General features: G+C 38.3%; 1 protein-coding gene across 5 annotated transcripts in view; it reads left to right on the top strand.

The window, feature by feature from the left end:
- The window catches only part of RBMS1 (RNA binding motif single stranded interacting protein 1), a 142239-nt gene that overhangs the window by 51862 nt on the left and 75271 nt on the right, over positions 1–15106 (top strand). Inside the window, exon 1 of one of the 5 annotated variants that reach the window (XM_088146639.1) lies at positions 692–1522. The exons of 3 other annotated variants lie outside the window; for them this stretch is intronic. In XM_088146639.1, the coding sequence (XP_088002765.1) occupies positions 1256–1522 (267 nt within the window). In that variant the 5' untranslated portion in view covers positions 692–1255. Of the gene's footprint in view, positions 1–691; positions 1523–15106 lie in introns of those variants that run through there. One more of the 5 variants, XM_088146638.1, reaches the window with a different exon arrangement.

Here is a 15106-nt window from a genome sequence, read left to right as displayed (position 1 = left end):
GCGCTTCGAGTGAAAGAGAAAGAGCTCTGCGCTTTAATTTCAGCCCTTGGTGTGGCGCTAATCAGAAGTTTTACTTCAGATACTCAAACTGTTTACGGCGGCGCGGATTTCTCCTTCAGGAATTTTTTTGGTTATTGGCTTTCCTTCATTATTGGCACTGGCATTGCCCTGCCAGTAGATTGGGTTGGAAAAAATCAAGGCGTTCTGCTAACGTCCGTATTCACCCCTTGTTTCTCCAAACCAAAGTGAGCAAAGGATGGACTTATCCGGTGACACTTAGAGAAAAACCTAAGCGGAAAATGGTTGCTCCCTTTTCTCAGCCCCGCCATTGCTCACATGCCAGCAAGAACCTCTAAAGGCAGCTGGGCTGTTTTTCTCCTCTCCCACTACAGTATCGTTTGAGTCTTCTCGGTGGCATGGCTCCTGGCTGAGCAGCTCCAGTTCTCAGTAGTTTCGGGTGGTGGTTTGTCTCAGGAGAAATCGGAGACACGTTTCCTATCAGGTGGCTATAGTTTGCCCCCGGCGCCCCTGAAGTTAATACAAAATTTGCTTCGTGGCCGCTCACCCAGAAATTCACTTTGCCACTGCTGTGCCCGCCGCTGCCCTTTCCCCCCAGCCCCCCCCCCGGTGTCGCTTCAGTGCACGCGCGCATATGACCCCCGTCTTGGCTCGTCGTTCGCGCGGCCGCCGAGAGAACCGCCCGGGCCCTGCCTGCGGAACGTGGTACTGCTACCCTTGGCGCGCACCGCGAATCGGAGAGCGCGCCGACTGACTGGCTACCCCGAGGAATGCGCGGTATGCAAGAGGCAGAAGCAACCATTCGACGGGATGGGGAGGGGGGACGGGAGCGGCCCAAGTCCTCGGCGGCCGCGGAAGCACGCGCGTTTCGAGCCGTCGCGCGCGGTCCCGAGGAGCAAGCCCGCGGCGGCGTGTGCCCAAGACGCCAAGTAGCCGCCGCCGCGTGGGAGCGGCGCGGTGCCTTCCGATTTAGTTGTTCCGACTCCCCCTTCCTCTGTTCGGTTGCGCGCACTCTGTATGTTTTTCCTCTCTCTCTGGGCGGTGGTTGAGGCCGCTGGTAGTTAGGATCGATTCTGCTGTTGCTGAAGTCGCCGCGGCGGACAGCAGCGGCGGCTGTGTTAGGTCTACCAATGAAGGGGCATTTATGGCAGGCTGGACAGCCGAAGCTGTAGGCTCAGCGCGGCTTCGCTGCCGCCGGTGACCCCCGGAGAGGGAAGGAGGACGACGGGCGCGTTGCATGAGAGACTCAGCCCGGGGAGAGGGGGGTGGAGGCAGAGCAGGCGGAGGCGTCGAGCCAGCCAGCGGCAGGAGCAGAGACCCGTCCCAGCAGCCGGGGAGAGAGAGGCGTTTTCCAGCGGTCGCCTCCCTGAATCGTGCCCCAGCCAAGTTGCCTCCAAAGTTGATTCCCGGCCGCAGGGGAAGTTCGGGCTTAGGCTGGGCAATGATCTTCCCCAATAGCAGCAGCAACTCTGCGGGCGGCAGCAGGACTCCTTATAGGAAACAGGTAAAAAGAGAAGGAATCAGATTGCAGTTTCGGCAGGGCGGGGGGCAGGTTTACAAGTAGGGAGGGGCGCGGAGGAAGAAGAAGGGGTGGGGACTTAAGTGTAGTTGGGGCTTGCTCTGGAGGATCTTGTGAACCGAGCGCTCTTTATTTCCCCGGGTTTAGAGACAAACCTAGCTGTCGTTTTCCTCTTTCCCTCTTGCCTTTTTTTCCTCTCAGATTATGTCACGCGGATTCCCACTTAAAAAAGAAATAACGCCGCCTCATTGTGTTCAGGCAGGAGATTCCAGATTGGGGAACGTACAAGTCCTGCAGAAAGCGATGTTGTTTCAGTATAGGGAAGCCCTCAATCAGTAATAAGGCCCCCTCCTCCCAGTTGTTTTCAGGGAATTAGAGTCTACGGACAAACGTCTTAGAAAACGAAAGTTTAAGGCCAGGAGTGTCCATTTTTGTTGAAACAGTACACAGGGAGAGACATACCCCAAGTAAAAAAAGCCATTTTTCTTTTTTTTTTTAAAAAAAGACAAAATTAGGCTCAGCATTATACCATGGAGTTGCATGAGGCGGATGTGGATATCATGCCAGTGTGGGGGTTTCTCTAAGTTAAAATTAATTTGTAATAAGACACCCCTTTAAGTAATTCTCAGAAACGTGTAATTGAAATTGTGTACAATAGTGCCTTTTATCCATTTGCTATCTGTATTGAAGAATGGTTAAAATGCCTTACACAAAATTACTGTTGCTTTATTTGTTTCCCCTTCCTTTCCAGACTACAAGAAAATTGGATTCTAAGAAATATGATGAGTCTCAGTCTGACATGTTGATTTAATTCTGCCCCAAACAGAGACATTCTAGTAGTCTGTGCTCCTAGAATGGTTATGTCAATATCCTGTTCTTAAAAAAAGAGGGTGGTTGGAGAAAGGATGTCTAGCTGTCTTCCAAACTGCACGTTATTCATATAAAACAGATCTCTCTCATTCCATTTTAATTTAGAGTCTTCATAAATCTGTTTGTCTCTTCTGGGCATGCACATGCATTTAGGAACAATTATCCTTGTTAAAAGTGAATAGCAAGAAATTTGACTGGAAAAGAATTAATCAGTGTCTTTAGAACTGGACTTTTTATCATTAGAGTGGTGATCCTGATTGCTTCAGTGAGATTACACCATAGTTAAAGAACTTGGATTGTGCTCGTAACATTATAGACTTAGTAGAATACTCCTTTATTTTAATTTAATTACAAATAAATGTAGAGGTAATTAATGATGTTGCTAAAAGTTTCATGGAATATTGGTTTAATCTTTAAATGCTTCTCACTTTGTATGTGGCTTGATATTAACAATTTCATAAAACATTTTGAACAATGGGCAGATTTGTAGCGTACTTTGCTAAGTATTAAGTTCTGATTTTAAATTAATTGATGGGTTGATTTAATTAGTGGGAGGTCTTCCTTCTAAAGAAAGAATTAGGCTATGTAAATAATACAGTACAGTAGTATCATAGTCTTCCACTACCTTTTTGCGAATAGAATGTAAACAAGTATTTGAGGGAGTCTAGAAGTCTGAAAAGAAAGGCAAATCTTTTTAAAAGTTCCATTGTTCATTGATCTGTAAGGGATACCATAGGAAGGTAGTGATGAAGGTGAAGCTGCTGGGAGAGAAAAGAGGATGAACCTTTTACTGGAAGGCTGTATGTTTTGCATGCGGGTGCTAGTCGGCCTACTGGTCTGGAACACACCGATAAGATGCTCTTCTTTTCACAGTCCACTCCTTGAATGCAAAGAGCTAAAAGGGCTGAATGAATCAGAAAAACAAACAGACTTCCCTTTCAATGGGGAGAAGGAGAAAATGAATGCAGGCCTAAGACCCTGGGTACCAAAGGTTTGTTTCATTGGCATCCAGCCGTTCTTTAGTGAAACACTTCCTACTTAGGCTGAGGAAGGCTGAGTGTGCAGGCTTTCTAGTCTGTATAAGCTCCTGTTGATTTTAATTGGGGCAGACTTTGGCCCATTGTCATTCAAAAAGTGCTTCTTTATTTCTCATTCTCGCTGAAGTCTTTATCAGTTCATGTAATAAGAAGAGCTCAAGAGATTTGGAGGGGCTACTTTCAAATATAAATAAATCTGGTTCTAGTGTGCAAATAATATTGGTTGTACTACTGTATAGATTACAATCATGAGAATGATTTTATTTTTAGCAGTGATGTATTTCTGCAGGTTAAGTATTTTTTTAAAAAGCATTAAATGAAATACTTATTCTTGCTGTGCTAAATTCCTTTTTTAAGCACCTCTATGTTGCTTTGAGCCATAGCATAATTTAAGGAAAAGTTTTTCTTGATGGTTTCTTATATTTATTAATGTAAAAACGAATCTTACGTTAAGTTTTCCAGAATAACATAAGCTTGTACTGATATCTGTGTGACTTCTTTTGACTACATTTGTAATTTATAGTGCGGCCCTATAAATATTCATTCAAAAATAAATCCAGCTGACTTTTGTGGAACTTACTTCTCGGACTGTAGCTTTGATTAAGCATGGAGAAGGATAATGAGTTGCCCAAATTGATAATTTGGGGCACTGTACAAAGCAAAGCAAAGATGTATTCTATTAGATGGAAATTACCTTGTAATTTGTTTCTGTTCAGCCTTTGCAAATATGTCTATGTTTCTTCCACATATGTAGGAACATACTGCCACTTAAACAAACTGTTCATGTTATAAAGCAATATGTAATTAAACTACAGTACTTTGAATAGACCTGCCATGCTACTTTCTGTGTTTGTACTCAGTTGTAGGAGCCAGTAACACACACTCACACACACACACACCCTTTTTTTTTTTATCATGTTGGACAGAAGGAGATGGTGCCAATTTTTCTTGTACTCCATAGTGTTATAGCCAGGAGTGCACATAGATCTTTGAAGTCAACTGTTGAACAGGATTTTCTTACATCATGGAGTGAATGAAGCATGCTGAAATATTTCTCTTAAGGCTTAAGTTCAAGATACTTGAAAAACTGCTGAGGATATTGATAAGTCAGCTGATAGTACAGATTTATGTTTAATGTAAATGTACATATTCCCCTTCTAGTTCTTTATATTTAAGACAATTGTGGTTCTCAGAGTTTTAATTGTTTCTCAATAGATAATATTTAAAAACATTTTACTAATAAAAAGCAGCACAGCATAATCCAATGTTAACTGGATCCAAATAATCTTTTTCTGGGTTGCAGTTTTGTTGGAAATGTGAATGTGAGTCCAATAGATTTTCACACATGTAGATCTGCATTTGAATTACAGTAAAAAAATATACTGATTAAAGCTTTAATTATGAAAACAAGATTTGCTTTCCATTCTAAATGCAGCTGTTGTATAATAAGTTGGTAGGGAAAAGTAATGATGGATTTTTAAGTTCAAGTTATTAATATTGAGGCTTGATTAATATTTTTTCAAAGAAAGGTTGATGATACCATGCTTATTTTATTAATTGTCCGTAAATGTTGGTTTGAGAAGAGTTGTTATAAGACATCTTGCTTTGTTGAGTATTACTTCACCCCAAGTAACAGTCATTCTTGTTGCTTCTTGTTATATGTGATGAGTGTAACATTTACTTTACTAGTATAAGTAGTTTGTTGCTTTCAAGAAGATTAATTAGGAATAGTTCCATATGAAGAATTTTACATTGATTCAGTGGTTGGCCTTGTGGAAAGGCCACATATAACAATGTTGGTTAATCTTGTTATGCATAGCAGGATTTACATGATACATTGATACATTGTATCATACATTCTAAGTTGTGCTAAAATATTGAAGATTGATAAAATCATCCCAAAGAGATAAGCATTTATTTTGGGGTCCAAATTATAACTTTACTGCCTGCTTTTCTCACCCTTATAAAGTTCATTTTTCAGTGTTGAGAGACAGAGTAGATATGTTGTTGATTTTCTATGTTTAATAAAATAATTTTTAAGAAAGATCAGATATGTTTTGAAAATTTGCGCAGCAAACTTTTACAAAAGAAGTAGCCACTTTTCTTGCAGTTTAATTTTATTCTGAGTAAACTTAGGGACTAGAATTACACTTTCAAAGTATATGCCCACACATTTTCTGGATTAACAATTCAGTTATCAATCCACAATCATTCACTGAGGAGTAATCCTATTAAAAATGGGAGTGAGGAATACTTCAGCATCCATTTCTCGCACAGAATGTAATCTCAGTAGAGAATACCAATTAGTGTTGTAATCATAGAGACATTTCTGTTGCTCTACCTGAACATGAATTTCTTGAACTAGAAATAGGCTGGCAGTTTTCCATGTGTGGCTGCATTGCATACATGCATCATTATGTACCCATGGTTTTCAGTGAGATTAGATTTGTTTCCTTCCTTTCCTCTAGGAGCTCAAAGCAGTGTATAATACACCAATATTCAACAACCCTGTAAGGGAAGCTGCCCAAACCACCTTCTCAGCTTCTATGGCTGGATAGACCTTTATATGGACTGCATTGGGTCAGGTGTCCCTCCATAGAGCTGTTCATTGGTTATAGCAGTAGTTAGCAATTTCCTGTTCCATCTGGGCAAAAATCTCCAGGAATATATTTTAGGAAAAAGTTTTAGAGGAGAAGAAAGTATTAGGGTATATCACAGTCCCCATGTTCCACTGAGGAAAATCATCACTGAGTCAAGGATTATTCCGGTAATCAAATTACTGAAATTCAAGTAATGTACTTGAATGTGTCTGACCAGTTAAATTTACAGGAAGGCTTACTGCAAATCCTGGTGCCTTTCCACAGGCAGAAATAAGTCTCATTAAATTTATAGGATGTACTTCGAAGAAAGTTGCTTGGGGTTTATAGTCTAAATCCACTGCAAAGACTTGAAATACATTAATAATAAATATTTCTTCATGTTGTTGCTATAGCTAATGTTCAATCTCAGTGACTATTCTTTTTTCTCTGTTAGAGAAGCATTCAAAAACAGCAGGAATTTAAAAATATTCTAATGATTAGTAGAACTTGATCACTTAAAAACCCTAGAGCATACCATCTTCCCTTTTTAAAAAAGATTTTGAAAAGATTGCACATAGTTAAAAATTATTAATCTGGTAGTATATGTATTATGTATTTCTAGGCAAGTAGATTGATCTCTATACAGTAAAAAATCACATCTGAACTGTAGACAGATTAACAGAAAATATTTCATACAAGAAGTAACTAATTATTTAACTGGTGCTAAGTATCTGTGGGAATGCAAACATCTTTTGAAATTCTTCTCTTTAAGGAGTAATTGTAGCTTGCTGGAGGATCACCTCCTATGGGTGCAAAGGTCCCAATTTCAGTCTTTTGGTGCCTCCAATTAAATTATATAGTAATAGACAATGGGAGGTATTTTGCCTGAAAATCTGGAGAGCTTCTGCCAGTCAGACTTGATCAACTGACCTAAGTGGACAAATATGGCAGATTCTGCATATGATGGGTTATTTAGCCATTTCTCTCTGATCAAGTAGGCTGAAGAAGTACCAACACGAATGCAACAATCACGGAAGTGTTCTGGTAGAAGAGAACTCTGCCTGTATGCCTTGAGCTTACTGTTTTCACTTTACGAAAGGCAGCTCCTTGGAAGAAGGCGATTTCAAAGGGAAATTTTACCCAAACCATGAAAACTTCTCTTTAAAAGGCACTTGGCTGAATAGAATGAAGAGCTGAAGCAGCTGCCAGGGGGAAGGATGGACTGGATGACTGCATTGTAATAAATTTAGCTGCACTCTGCAGAAACCTCTCAATCTGCAGTTTCCTGCTTGCAACAGGAAAAGGAAGGGATGTACTGTGGAGAGAAAAGAGAACTGAGTGAGAACTACTTGTTTGGCAGGGACTGTTAAACTACCAGCCTGTTTAAATATAGGCCTATAGCATGGGGTTCATTAGATTTATTCTGAACTGGATTCATCTCGAGGTTCATGAGGATTCAGTTACATTATAAGTGCACAAACATTTTGGCATGATACAGCATTTTATCTATAACAGTGCACACTTTTAGTTTGGTTTCACTAGATTTTACTGTATTGAAACTTTGCCCTGTTCTGACTTTTGTATTCAATGTCTGCCACTTCCTTTTTTTTTCCCTCTTAAAAATTCTAATTATCCTAACAAAATATCCAGTCATCTTATTGTTTAAGATCTAGCCAAACGACAGTGCTTTGCTGTCGTTTTTAAACAATTTTTAAATTGTTTTCAAAATGTAGAAGGTCATAAGAGTTAATGTTCATATATGCAGAGTATTTGTGTACCTTATAGATTTACTGAAGCAGTTGTAATTTTTTAAAATTATAAAACCCTTGTATGACAGTGCTTTAACTATGTTAGCAATTTGATAGCTTCTTTGGTTTGTGGAAACTAATTTTCTTTCGGTTGCAAAACCTTCCTTTCAAAGGCACCTGCTGGCAATCCCCCCCTCCCCCCCCCGTTATTTTGCAGGCTAGTCTTTTCTAAAGACTTTAATGGAAGAAGGAGCAACTAGTTTGTATTATGTTATAGCATGTGAAGAAGTACTTGATACATTTTAATTTTCTTTTGTATAGTTACACTTTTGTTCATAATTCTTTTATTCGATCTCTCCAAATAATCTGTTTGCAACACCTTTGATTTTTAATTTCTGTTTTAACTGAGGAGCACTGCTACCAAAATATGAAATCAGCAGGCCTGGAAAATAAGGGATTCCTTGCACATAGAAAGAACTTCTGAGATCTGCTGGAAAATACTTTACTTTTTAAAAAGCCCCCTTCCCTTCAAAGAAGGCCAAGAGACTGTGTCTCCTACAAATGAAAACATTTTCATTTGAGGCTTTCAGAAGACAGATTCATTCGGAGAGCTTGCAGCGGGATGGTGCATGCATCCTCCAAGACTGTTTACATTCTACCAAAAATAACTTTCAAATTCAGCATTTGAATTAATCCTTTGCATTCAGAAGTCCCAGATGTAATCTTGTCTTGATGGGCAGGGCTGGGCAACTTGCCGTGTTTGGGCTGCATGTAGCCTCCAGTCAAAGCCATCTGCAAGCAATTTAGACTTTTAATTCTGTGGCAGCTATTAGGAAGGAGAAAGGGAAGAGGGAGTCAGGAAGAGAAAAGTATCATAAATAGGGGGAAGAGAGTGACAGGTAGGGTAGACTTTTGGTTCTGGTCCTATATACAACTCCCTTCATATAGCTTCAAACAGTTTATCCATGAGGGAACCTGTTCCGTAATTGAGAAAATGTCTCTGTGGTATAGGCAGTCGTGAGTGAATTTACTTTTAGTGTTCCTAAACTCCCCTTTCACAGGTTAAAGACATTCTAAATAGCTTCTTTGATGGGCCCTGGTTTAACACCTCTGTCCACAATCCACAAGTGATTTCACCTGTCAATCTTTCTCACATAATCACTTGTCTTTCGTGAGTCAGAAACGGTCTGTAACTTCCTGTGAAAGAGTATAGAAATATTGATACATTTTAGAAAATTGAGTGGCATTCTCAGTGCCAGTTACTTTAGGGCACTGTTGTCCAAACTTGGCCACTTTAAGATGAGTGGACTTCAACTCCCAGAATTCCCCAACCAGCATGGCTGGCTGGGGAATTTTGGGAGTTGAAGTCCACTCATCTTAAAGTGGCCAAGTTTGGACAACACTGCTTTAGGGAGAACGGCAGATTGTTCTGTAGAGCAAGGACTAGTGAGGGCAGATTTTGTGGTGATTCTTTTTAAGGGAGAACATCACTACATCCATTATGAACCATACAATCAGGCCTTAGCTCTCCTTATAGGTTTATCATCTATTAACTGTACAGTTCTCATTGCTAGGCCTAGTGGCATAGTTGGAAAGTCAGAATCATAAAGAGATTTGGCATACTGTGAAATAGCTGCATATTACTGTAATTCACAGTTCCTTCTTATCACCACAGAGAGGAATAAGCTTCCATTTGGTTTGCTTCTGGTTCGCATGTAGCAGTGATAAGAAACCAGGGGTTTAGCTATTTGGGATTTTTTAGCTACTTTTACTTCTAGAAAGAGCCAGGCAAGAATCATCAAGATATTTTCAGTACCTTGTGGTGGTTTCATGGTTAAGTAGGCTTCATTTGTTTGTATATGCTTATGTGTGTGTATATATATATACACATATATGCAGTTCTTGCCTAGTGTGACCTGTCAACTCATTTATTGAATATTTGCCAATATTTTCAGTTTCTGTTGAAGTCTTATCCAGTTCACTACTATCTTGTTGGTATGTAAATGTGTTAATGGAACAGTTTGGAGGGAACTAATAATTAGCAAACTCATGCTACTTTTTCTTTATGGAATGTCAGTTGTGATATTTGATTATATGTAAGGCCCAGATCTGAGAATATCATAAACATTATGAGCAGATGAGAATTTATGGCAAGTGCCCAGCTCCTTTTATGGAACTTTTTCATACCATAAATATTCTCGGCAGTTATATTTTCAGTCTCACTTAGTGATAGAGATGGGGCCTGTGCAAATCATTCAGTAAGATACTCCATTCCTAAACAAAGCTTCTTCCAGATCTGTGCCTCAAAGTAGCCACTGGAAAACTCAGCAAGGCTTCTTCAAGGCCCTGTCAGGGTTGTCTAAGCAGGCACACGCATGTCCACAAGATTGTGAGAAAACCTTAGTCTAGCCAAACCTGCATTATTTTTCTTGCCTTATTTAATTAAATCAATATTTACTGAAGCAAGTTAGCAGTATAAACAAAAAATTGTATATGCAACAAACACAGAACAATGATGTACAAAGTCATCATATATGACCATGGTATATACGTATAATTTTTATATGCTTTGGTCACATTTGTGCTAAAGAACAAAGGTGGTGCTACAGTATATTTTTAGATATACCATTTTAAAAAATAAAGTATGTCTGAAACAAAAGCATATGATGAAGGAAGACATCACACTGGGTGTAACGGCCTTACTGATTGTATTGTAACTTTCTACTGAGCATCATATGTCACAAAAATAAGTTGATTACAATGTAATGTGCCCAAGGAATAAATGGATAATTAAAAAAAATAGACTGGATTGTGGGAAGCATATTCAAACTTAAGTAAGAGGCTGCAAGGAATTCAATCTTCATCATATTATAGCCTAAACCTAAGCAATAGGTATGCTATTCATATTTGGAATGATGCAAATTTAGTAACATTAAACAATAAAGACTTACCTGGGAGTAAGTGCCACAGAATTTAATGGTCCTCTCTCTGAATAGACATGTTTGTCCTATTCTATAGACATGTTGAAGTCTTGTCTGTTACTCTGACTTGCCAAATTTTCTGCAGCCGTTCTTACAAAGCAGTTACTTAATCATTTTCCTGTAAAAAGCATCTTGGCAGCCACAGCTATGGGAGTTACCAGACGTCTTTTGTGAAGTGACATTAGCCATAAGACAGGCCATTTAGCAAAGACTATAACGTCAGTTTTCAGAGTTCTGTGGATGACTCATTCAGCAACTTTCTGTATTTTTTTTTAAATAGAATTTCTGGGGCACATTCCATAACGTATGCATAAGATCAGCTAATCTCTAACACTGCATAGTATCTAGCTGATATGGTGTATAATATCACCGAAAGACATGCGTACAAAAAAGCACCATAAAGATTTCTGATTTCTAAAAAAAATAGACAATCATCATTACTAATAAATGTCTATCAATCTTTTCCGTAATTATTTCTAAAGCTTTGAAGTATCCAAGTTAGCACTGTATAATTGTTTATGACCATTACCTTTGATTATTAAATATTAATAATAAGGATTTATTCGTTGTTTTAAAATGTGTGTTTAAATGTGTTGTTTTTAAATGTGTACTTTTACCTTAATATATCAAAATGCATTTAAATCTTCCCTTGATTCAGAAGAAGAAATCCTTTCAGAGGAAGAGAATCTTTGAGTGTAATTCGTAGAGGAAAGGGGGGATTCTCTCAGTTTAATCTTATGTCTTCAGATAATAAAATTATGAATATTTATAATACTTAGAGAAGCTGCTTTTCTTCTCATCAGGACAAGTATCCTCACATATATTTGCCATGGATGCTATCCCAAACCAATATATTTCTCCATCCTTACTGACATTTGACTATATCATGCTTCTTTTTTTGGCCACATAATACTTTGCATCAGGCAACATTTGAAATAAATACTTTCCCACTTATTACCAATACATTTGTGGAACATAAAAAATAGAATGCTGTGCTTGGGAAAGGCCAGCATAAAATGTTAAAAAGATGCTGTAGTGACCATATCACTGCTTTTTGTAGCCTTCCTGGGAATCACATTCACAATTGTGGGCAGTTCATGAAGATACACTGACTTGACTGGTCCTGATAAGATTGCAACGTCCCCATCAGCTTCTGTCCAAGACAGTTAAATGAGTCTGCCAACTGATCATTTGATGCACTATTGCTTCAAATAATATAGCCCTTCAGCTGACACACATGAAAATTCTCTTGATCTTTTCTTTTTTTTTTTAATCTTATTTTATTTTATTTTAATCAATAGTTATACTGAGCTAATTGCTGAAACATTTATTTGGGGATACAGTTCAAACATTGTTTTCTACTCACAAAACAAAGCAATCAACCTGTACTGGGGAAATAACACTTCTTGAAAATGTAATAAAATGTATTTTATTCAAGTGGATTATAAAATTCGGGATATTTGTTCTTAGATGTGTGATTCTGAATTGCAGACACATAGTAAAGCCTGCAAAACAGTTAAAACCACCCTAAGCTTCAGATGATGGTGGTGGTAATGCTTATTAAATTACTTAATATTATATATATCAGCTGAGACAGTGAAGCTAGGCAGAATTTTTTAAAAAATGGTTTTGATTGCCTTTCCTTGACATTTTTCCCCTTAACTTATGGCATTTCTCCCATGCAACCCTTGCATTAAAAAGAGACTGGAACAGGCTTGCTGCTTCTTAGAATGTACTTTTGTTTAGAATTTCTAGCTCTACTTCAGTGATTTATAATTTCAGAATAAAGAGGAAATGTTGCAATGATTTAAGATGAGGATATTAGCAAGAGAGATGTTTCTCAAAAAGCTTGGAATGTTACTAGAATCTAGATACAAAGGTCAGATAAATGCCATGATTGCAAATAGCACTAGAAGCTAGAAGTTCGAGTTTAAGAAATCTGTGCCTTAATTCTATGCATATCTATTTTGATATACTAAGTCCTATCAAGTTCTTGATGTGTTTAGGATTGCAGTCAGAAATATTTATCAGCATGCTTTAAATAGGAACTTGTGGGTGGTATTATTATTATTATTTGCCATCAAGTTGTTTTTGACTCATAGCTACCACATAGATTTTCTCCATGACGATCTATCCCTAACCCCTTCCTTCATGTCTTCCAGTGGTGCACTCATCACCACTGTAACTGAGTCCATCTGCCTTGCTGCTGGTTGTTCTCTTTTTCTCTTTCTTTCCACCTTTCTCAGCATTAGAGCCTTTTCCTGAGAGCTGGGTCTTCCCATAATGTGTCCAAAGTAGGATAATTTGAGCCTGATCATTTGTGCCTCGAGTGAGAACTTTGGGTTGATTTGTTTGATGATCCATTGGTTTGTTTTCTTTGCCGTTCACAGTATTCTCAGGAGTCTTGTCCAACGCTAAAGTTCAAAGGTGTCAATACTCTTCCTCTCCTTCTTTAAGGACCAACTTTCACTTCCATAGAGGATCACAGGGAATACCCTGGTTTGCATGATTCTGAGCTTCTTGTGGGATTTAGATGATTGCAAATTAAGATGTATTATTTCACTATTTTTAAATTTTTTTGTCATAATTTAAATTGCTTTAAATGGAATTATCAAGTTTAAAGGGATAAATTTGTAGGAAAATATGGGGGGGGGGAATCCCATGTCATTCTTGTATTTCTTAGATGTTTCTAAACTATTTCTTGTTCTTAGCATTTTAATTAGATCTCAACCAAATACAGAGTAAGACAAAATATAATACTCTGCCTTGAAGTGGTAAGTTGGTAAAAGTAGTATTTTTCAAAACAGCAAAAAAGCAGCGTGGAGAGTAAAATGGATTCAGATTTATTTGGGGGTTAAAGTTACCGTATTTTTCCGACAATAAGACGACCCCATGTACAAGACAACCCCCACTTTTCCAGCCCAAAATTAAAAAATCAATATTTTAAAGATAGTGCAGAACACATTTTTATTTAGTAATTAGTTAACATTGACCTGATAGACTCGGTGGGAGGAGGTCCAAACCGTTTCTCTGCAGCTCTATTTCCAGGCTCTTTTGCATAACTGATTACATTCAAGCACGAGTGAAACTGCAGATAGCTTGTCTCTGCAAATAGCCTTCCTCTAATTGGTTTGTTCAGCATCAGCTGATGTCAGTTACATCAGGCTCGTGATTGGAGGAAGTCTGTTTGGGAGACAAGCTATTTCACTCGTGATTGGAGGCTAGCAATAGGAGGAAGCCTGTCTGCAGAGACAAAGTATGGGCAGTTTTGCCACCGGGCGGTTCTCTCCTCGGCTGACTTCTTTGAATAAGATGCCCTTCAATTTTTAGGGTAAGGATTTTAGAAAAAAGTATCATCTTATAGTCGGAAAAATACGGTAAACTCAGTATCAATAACTACTGTGAAATTCAACACAAATGTTTGTTAACTTCTGATTGCTTTGATCAACAGTAGTAGATTTTCTTTCTGGAATAACTGTAATGGTTGTTTTGAGTTGACCAGAAGGAAGCAAAGATTCTGCGATCAATTCAACACCTCCCCCCTCCCCCCATTGATCCTGATTATCTTATTTTGTTGGAATTGCCTGTGAAAGAATTCAGACAAAATAAACCACAAGTTCATTATGAATTCAGGCAGTCCTGGATTAATGTAAAGACTTTTTTAGTAGCATTTTTTAATGAATTACTGATCTGGTTGAACAATATTTACATCTTATTGTTCTTTCCTTTCTTTTAAAATTGCATAATGATGCAAAAACAGAGTGAAAAGAATAGCTATGTTTCGCAGATTCATAAGGCTGACATGGGAATGCCATGTCTGTTTATTATGTTTGAATTTGAAATATGTATTTATATCTGGACATTATAGGATAAAATTTGCATCTATACAGAATAGCTTTTCTAGCCCAGTCATTCCTATGACTTCCTTCAGTGAAAAGAAGTTACAGAGCTGCAATATAAAGCTTTGTCTTCAGAAATGAAACAGGGAATAACCATAACACAGGGTTTTTAGAATGATCTGGTTATAGCGTGCTAATATGAAGGACCTTTCCTCGCCTTGACTGACTTGGACTGAAAAGGAGAGGCAAAGATGTGTTATCTTACCTTTTAATACATATTTTTGTTGTTGTTTAAAGCTGCTTTTATTCATACTTTTATATTATTGGTATTAATTTTTTAATGGGCGTTTGATTCTTTAATAACCATCCTACCAGTTCTAATCCATAATGATCAGACCCAAAAGGAGGTGGTTGGGGGCCTCCCAGGCTGCCTGGCACATCACATTGTTTTTAAAGATTCGTTTCATAAAAGAAACCCAGTAGGAAGGTGGCTTGCTACAAAACAAGCCTGGTTA

The sequence above is a fragment of the Python bivittatus genome, unplaced genomic scaffold, assembly GCF_059951505.1.
Source record: "Python bivittatus isolate LINGU-HERP-01145 unplaced genomic scaffold, Pbiv_v1 ctg000480_np1212, whole genome shotgun sequence".
Lineage (NCBI taxonomy): Eukaryota > Metazoa > Chordata > Lepidosauria > Squamata > Pythonidae > Python > Python bivittatus.
This window is presented reverse-complemented; position numbering and strand designations above follow the sequence as displayed.